Source organism: Gavialis gangeticus, unplaced genomic scaffold (genome assembly GCF_001723915.1).
Source record: "Gavialis gangeticus isolate Ggan-Ray unplaced genomic scaffold, GavGan_comp1, whole genome shotgun sequence".
NCBI classification, from domain to species: Eukaryota; Metazoa; Chordata; order Crocodylia; family Gavialidae; genus Gavialis; species Gavialis gangeticus.
The window spans coordinates 49,173,547-49,181,367 of NW_017729022.1; the positions used below are offsets into that span (position 1 = coordinate 49,173,547).

At 41.6% G+C, this 7,821-nt stretch overlaps 1 protein-coding gene across 4 annotated transcripts in view; it reads left to right on the plus strand.

Moving 5' to 3' along the window:
• Positions 1 to 29: 29 nt before the first annotated feature.
• Positions 30 to 7,821, plus strand: part of NUDT4 (nudix hydrolase 4) — a 66,933-nt gene continuing 59,141 nt past the window's right edge. The window contains exons 1-2 of one of the 4 annotated variants that reach the window (XM_019514863.1): positions 93 to 183; positions 4,361 to 4,529. Coding sequence is in view for 2 of the 4 variants with exons in the window: in XM_019514861.1 (XP_019370406.1) it covers positions 85 to 183 (99 nt within the window). In the remaining 2 variants the exon portion in view is untranslated. Of the gene's footprint in view, positions 184 to 4,360; positions 4,530 to 7,595; positions 7,618 to 7,821 lie in introns of those variants that run through there. The other 3 variants (XM_019514861.1, XM_019514862.1, XM_019514864.1) reach the window with 3 other exon arrangements.

Below are 7,821 nucleotides of genomic sequence, written 5' to 3' on the forward strand. Positions count from 1 at the left end.
CGCGGGGGAGCGGCGGCCGGTGGCGGCGGCGGTGTTGGTGGTGTTGGTGACTGGGGCGCGGCCGGGGCGCCTCCCTCCGTCTCTATGATGAAGTTCAAGCCGAACCAGACGCGGACCTACGACCGGGAGGGTTTCAAGAAGCGGGCGGCCTGCCTGTGCTTCCGCAGCGAGCGCGAGGACGAGGTGAGCTAGCTGGGCCGGGGCGGCCGGCGGCCTCCGAGGAGAGCAGCGCTGGCTCCTCGATAGGGGTGGCAGCCGCCAGGCTTTGTGTGTGCGCCCTCGGTGCCAGCTTCGGGACACGGACCCGCCGCCTCCTGTGCACGGGGGGAGCGGGAGGAGCCGCTGGGTGGGAGCGGGCTCTTGCGCACAACGCGGGCGGCAGTAGAGGCTGTGGGGTTGTTCAGGCCTCTTCACCAAGGTCAATTGCCCCGTCCCTTATCTCGTCCCTCTTTGGCAGCGCCGCGGTGTATCCAAGCGCTGCTTCAAGCCTGCAGCCGGCATGTTTGTTCTGTAGTAAATGGCTGCGGAGTCGTTCAGCCGCCTAGGAACTGAAGACTGGGGTTTCTTGCCGTCTGGTTGCTGGTGGAGTGTAGGGTTATGATCCCACGTGGCAAATCTAACCAGCATTGTACTCCCAGGTGCCTTGCTAGAAGACAGCAAGAAATCCTAGGCTCAGCACTGATTCCAGAGCTCAGAAATGGCTTGAAGAGCACAAGATGGATTTCACACGTGCGTTTGATGCAGGCTGTGCTTTGCAGTGCAGAATTGCTGCCTTCTACTGTTTTTATAGCCCAGTGACTTCCTTTCTTACTATGGTCAGGAGAAGGGGGCTCTGACTTGTCAGTTTCTGCACCAGTTTCTTCTCTGGGCCCCAGCAGGATTTTGGGTGATCTCATGCTCTTCTTTACTGCTTTAGTATTTGGTTTCTCAATGTTTGAGTGCCTGTATTGTTGCTTGAAGTGATACTAGTCTTTGTCATCTTTATTTAGTCCAGCACTTGTTGTAGCTTTCTTGTTGCTGATAGATGAGTGTCTGTTCCAGAGCTGGTCTGTTGGGTGTCTTGGTGTTTCTGTCAACCAATCTGGAGCCCTTTTTTTCCCATTTCAAATACAGCATTAAGGAAATATACCAACTTGGCAGTATCAGTTACTTAAAACAAAGGATGAGATTTGCTTTGACTGCTCCTACATTTCATTTGACTGCTGCTTTGTTCAGGGGTGGCACTCTGCAGATGCACGTAAGAGTCTTCACTACTAAGGGTGGGTGGCATGTGGACCTCTGAGGGGAGCTCCTGTAAGTCTGGCATTTGCTACTTGGAAAAGGAGCACTAGAAGGTAAAGAGAATTGACTAGATTTGAGTTGTAACGCTGATCTGTACATCATCCGCATGGTTTCGGATCAGAAGCCTAATAGATCTGGCAGGGTTGCTTTGCTACTAAAAGTGCTGGGTACAGTCACCAGCAAAGCAAGACCTTAAGCTGCTAGTTCTACTGCATACTTGGAGCATGAAGTTGTAGATCTGAGCTCTTGCTCATAAGGGATAAGGAAGTTTCTATATAAGCCTCGGAGTCAGTGCCAATAAGGCCTGTAGCTAATAGGTATTGTTCCAACTCATGCAGCCTTGTGTTGAGATCTTTGTTCTCTCTCCCAGGTCTGACGTTTAAGTGGAAAGAAGAAATGGTGTTTCTGTCTGTGCATGTGTGGTAATCCTCCATGACTTCTCATTCTCTACTAAGCTGTAACCAGGCCTAGCATTCTGCCTTGCACCTACAGGTGTAGCTTCCCTTGCCACAGTGAATGTTTCTTATGTCAATTGGTGCTGTTGATAACACTGGACTTTTATACCAAGATATTTCACAGTAGCTGGCAAAACTATGCTCATGACACTCTTGGGCATTTGTTTTAGGTTACAAATATTTGTATTGTACACTAGGTAAATTTCTAGAATAAAAAAGTCCATATTAGCCTTTATAAATATTGCATATCCCTATCATCAGTGAATTAACTTGAGATATAAAAATTGAGTAACAAAGTCCTGGCTGTGCTTCCCAGATGCAGAATAAGTGGTATGAGTTTGCTGTTTTAATTGACTAGACTGTTCTGACTGCTTTAATTACTGGTGACAATTGGGGTGATTCAAGTTGTCCTTCAGATACAGATGAGTCTAAACAGTCTTCCAAAGGCAAATTGCTCCACTTTGGAGCAATAGGAGGCTACTGACTGCAGGGCATGATTTTACCTCTCTTTAACTTCTGTCCTCAGTTTCTGTAACCGATCTGGAGTTAATATTGGGCTGGGAACTACTATTGGTAGAGAACCTAGGGTATAGGACTGTAAGAGGTCTTCTGAATAAGTCAATCAGTTACATCATCCCTTTTAACAAAATGATCAAGCTCTGATATAAAACTAGTTAAGTTGCTTGACCACCTTGCTACACTTGTTTGTGAACCCTACAGCTCTGATGGGTAATCAACTTTATTTCCAGCCTAAACTTACTCATGGCCATTTTAATATGTATTTGCTCTGGTGCCAAGATTGCCTTTTGGTTATTTCCCCTCCTGGTGCTCACCATCCTCATCCCTATATGTAGACATCAACCAAATTGTCTCTCGGTGTTCATTTTACTAGACTAATCCAAACAAAGCACTTCTAGCGTTATCTCATAAGAGAGGTTGTCTGTTCTCCTGATCGTTCTAGTGGCATTTCTTATATCAAGATCACTAATGGAAAAACAGAGCAATCTTAAGACTCATTCTTGAGGGTTCTGGTAGTAGCTTCCCTCTAACCTGATAATTCCCCTTTTAACAGAATGTGATGTTGTAGTTCCTTAGATAGTTCTTACTCATTCTACAGATCTGGTAGTGGGTGGGGCAGGGCAGGGTGCCACCTTTATGAGAGATTGACTGGTTCAGAGAGGCATGAACTCAGTTGGATGCTATGAATGAACTTGCAGAAAGTAGAGGTTCTAAACCAGACAGAATTTAACTACAAAGCATAGCAGGAGGTGAAAGTGGGTTGAATACTGTAATAAGGATAAACGAATCAGTTTGCCCATTCACGGATATACCAGTTATAAAAGCTAGCCCGAGTGATGAGATAAGGATCTGTGGTCTCTGTTGTGACAGTCCAGTCTGAGGATAATCACTTGTTCTGCATAGCCACTGCAATTTTGTATCCAAGTCCATTTCTAAAGTTTCACTGGGTAAGAACATCTACACTGAGGTCAGTGACAGAATGTCCAGGGAAGTTAGTGTTCTGCCACAGGCATTTGTGTATTCCTGCAATTTCTGTGAGCAGTTGCTTTCAGTGCAATTTTAAGGCAGTGGTTATAAAAATGTTTGCTAAACTGCATTGGAACCTGGGCATTCAAGCAGAATTGTCTTGTGGAGTAGGGGAACATCTCTTCTGCCTGCAGTTCTGGGACTTCAGCAGGTAAGAAATTCAAGAACTAAGAAGTAAAGGAGGGGAGTACTGCTGTAGTCTGAGGCAGAAGATAACTTTAAGGGCAGCAAGAGGGAAGGGGACTAAATTATATTGTAGCTGTTTGAGTAATTAGTAGACACTCCATTTATTGGATAAAATGGTTGATTGAAATTGCACAAAAGTTAAGTATCTCTCTGTAAAATATTTTGGATGTGGAAAAAAGATCATCTTTTAATAAAATAGATTATCCTTAATAATGTTTAAATATTATAGCATTATTATTAGTAGGATGCAGAAAGCTTTATTTTTGGTTTGTTTTACTCAACAATTAATAATTTGTTTGATTTATATAAAGATCATGTAACTTTCAAACTTTTTGGAAAAATTAATGTCTAGAAGAATGCTGTGTGCTCCTTAGGTGTTCATTTTCCAGCTACTCTTTCTATGCCTATTATAGAATGGGACCATGGGGATCAGACAGAAAAAATAGAGGAGAGTATCAAGACTCTAATAGGAGCTAATTTCTAATAGGATTCTGTTAGGATATTTATAGGATGTACCAATTCTCTTTGTTGGTAGAGTCTCTGATCAGTTGACGAGGGTCATATATTTTTATAGGTGTTCAAAGGTAGACTTCTCAACTGGAAACTCTCACTCATGGAGGAGATGGGGGGAGCTGAGATCAAATCAGGCTGAAAACATTATTTAAATTTTTGATGACTTGGTCTTTGAGGCTGGTGTTTCAAATCTTGAGAACCCTTTCTCTCTTTCAACTTTCTAACATCATGTTTGCCTCAATAATCATTTTTTGGTTAGCATATCAAGGAAACATTGATTTAATCTTTTTTTCAGTCATGCCTCCTGAAATTTACTCTAGCAGTGGTTTTACTAAAAGATTTTCACTTAAATGTATTTAATTTTCTATTTCTTTTTTCAGCTTAATAGAAATCTAAACTGAGAAGGTAACACAGTGATCTAATCCAGCAATTTGCAAACTGCTCTGTAGTAAGGATTGTGCTGACCCCTCTTTAGTGGTCTGAGCAATTAAGAAAATTGACAGTAGTCCACTTATCCCAAAAAATTTGAGAATTCCTGATCTAGACAACATAAGTCGTAACAATAAGCAGTTGCTCCTGCACAGAGCTTATAACTGCAGGTTGCACTTGATTATAACACTGAGTCTTAACAAAGACTTTATGATTTTTAAAAATTCCATGCTTCTTAAATCAAAGTTTACTATTTGGTTTCTCTATGCCGTAGTCATATGCCTCTTAGCTCAATTATGATAAAGGGCTCAGTGACCAGTTCATCTTCCTTAGAAGCGCTCTTAAACTGATGGACACATTTTTCTCCATGCAGACTACTCCTTTGAACTGTTCAGTTATCATGTTAACAAAACTGCAGTTGTTCACATGGATCATCTAGCCTCAGCAGAGAGTCTGTAAGGGTAGTAGCTTTAGAATTAATTTCTTACGCTTTAGTCAGTCTTCAGACTTCCTGTATGTTCAGTATTGGCTCAGTTCTTGGCCTAGCACAGTTCATAAGTTGTAAGGTATGGTTTCCCAAGTTTGCCTGCAAAAATACGACTTTGGCTTGCTCCTTAAGTGCTAACCTCTTGGCTGCTAATTCAAATGACTATATGCATATAGTTAAATGCCTTCATCAACTTGATTAAAACCAGTTTTGTTCAATGCCGTCATCAGCAACCTGGAAGATGGCATAGTGTACCCTCAGCAAGTTTGCAGATGACACCAGCCTGTGGGGAGTAGTAGATATGCTGGAAGATAGGGTTAGGTTTCAGAGTGACCTAGACAAAGTTGAGAATTGGGCCAAAAGGAATCTCATGAGGTTCAACAAGGACAAGTGCTAAGTCCTGCACTTAGAATGGAACAATCCCATGCACAGGCTGGGGGTTGACTGGCTGGGCAACAGCTCTGCAGAAAAGGACCTGAGGGTTACAGTGGACAGTAAGTTGAGTCAAAAGTGTGCCCTTGTTGCAAAGAAGCCTAACAGCATAGTAGGCTGCATTGGTAGGTGTGTTGCCAGGAGGTCAAGGGAAGTAACTGTGTTCCCCTCTATTCTGCACTGGTGAGGCCACATCATGAGTACTGTGTTCAGTTTTGGGGCCCCCACTACAGAAAGGATGTGGACAAATTGGAGAGGGTTCAGTGGAGGGCTAGAAAAATGGTGAGGGGGTTGGGGGACATGACTTATGAAAGACTGAGGGAACTGGGATTATTTAGTCTAGAGAAGAAGAGACTAAGAGGGGAACCATCAAGTAGTTAAGCGATTTAACTACTTGAAGGGGGCTTCAAAAGAAGGTGGAGCTAGACCTGTTCTCGGTGGTGGCAGATGACAGAACAAGGAGCAATGGTCTCAAGTTGCAACAAGAGAAGTTTAGGTTAGATATAGGGAAAATTTTCTCACTAGGAGGGTAGTAAAACACTGGAACAGGTTACCCAGCGATGTGGTGGAACCTCCATCCTTGGAGGTTTTCAAAACCTGGTTAGACAAAGCTCTGGCTGATTATCTAGTTGGGTACAGTCCTGCTTTGAGTGGGGGTTTGGACTAGATGACCTCCTGAGACCCCTTCCAACCCTAACATTCTATGATTCTGTGATGATCATCTTTGGTACTGACACATTAATAACATTCCCATACATATGACAATGTTAGTTTGTAAATTGTGCCCTCTGCATACGAGTAGAGGTAGTTAGCAATGTTGGATGTAAACATTTAGTTTGTTTCCTGTGAAAGATGCTAGCTGGTCTCCAAGGTGCTACCCTGCCCCATCTGGTACATACAGTGTTCAACCCTGAACGGGCAAGCCTTCCAAACCAGAAATATAAAGATATTAGCATCTAGCTTATGTTTAACATAAGGCATAAACACTTTATGATGCTTTTAAAAAAAATTAAAATGTGCATTTTCCCTCTAAGCAGCTGACATGCACAGATAGCATGTGCTCATATCCCCAGTATATTAACTGTGGTCCATTTTGATTTTATTTTAATTTTGTCCAGTATAAAATAAATGAACTTCTGGATGGTGGTTCCTCATTCAGCCTCCAATATTTTTCTTGCTGCCTGCATGCCTGCACACATGCTACCTAGGCCTTGTCTAAATGAAGAAAATGATAGCTAGTTGTAGGGTGTAAATGAGCCAATTAATGCATTCTTTCAAGAGGGCCTGGTCTTATGCTACCTTGTTTTAAGAAGTCTAGTCACTTTAAAAAACACTGAAGGTTTTTAGTCCTTTTTCTAAAAGTACCAGTTTCCCATGATCATTGTAAGGCCTATGTGGCTATGAGAACCACTCAAGGGATTATGTTGGCCCTTCCACATCTAGATATACCATCACATTGTTTTATGTGCATTTCAAAATTCAGTTGAAAGACTATAGTGCAAGTTTTGATTAAATTTGCATTTTGGACAGTATTCACTGTAATAATCGGTACTGACCATTCAGCATGCTTCTTTTTGAGGTAACTTCTACAGGAAAAAAGTTTGCCTCTTCTTAAAGATTAAGGGAGGGTGAAAAGGTCTTAGACTCCTCTGTTTTACTTTTTACAATAGGGTGAAAAGAGTTGTTTTTTTTTTTAATCAGGTTTTTTGAATTCTCTTAAGGCTATTAAGTGAATGTGTTACCATCCCCTACCCCTGTACATGTGGATAACTGCATCTCAACTCTTAAAGATTTACTCTAGCACTATGCAAACTAATAAAATGAAAGATATAACTGGTAAGCTTAATGCAATTTTTTTCTAGCCTCGTTGCAGTTAGGAATGTAAAGAGATATTCTAGGTAACTAAACTACATAGTATATCACCTCTCAAGCTTCTTTTTCCTCATAGGAGGTACAAAAGCATTTTTGTTGCCTTACAAGGCAGTCATCTAAATTCAATTGGCATCAGAAGTGATAGCTTAATTACTACACCTAATCCGTGCTGTTTTTAATACTTTTTCTAATTTCTTCAGTTTTCCTGTAAGGAGGAGAAAAGATCTCCATGGAAAACTGATTGATTTGAATATCTAATAGGATTCAAATGTGAAGGAAAGAGCAGTTTCTTCATTATATCGTCCTTGCAACAATCTCACTGTTATAGATATCTTAGATGTTTTTTGTGTTTCTTTTAGATTTCAGCTTCCTGGAATCAAAAAATGAGATGGTGCTCTTGCATGAGGGAAGCACCATGTAATTTATAGGAAAGCTAGAAAGCAATCTGCAAATTGCAGAAATGAGATGGTGATACTTAAAATAGTATTAACATCTTTGATCCGATTTACCCAGAGAAGCAGACTGAACATTGCTCCTTGGTCTCAGACGACTGACTAAGATCGAAAAATCTGCTCCTTGAAAACACAAAATTTAGGGAACAAAAATCCCTCTCTAACTACT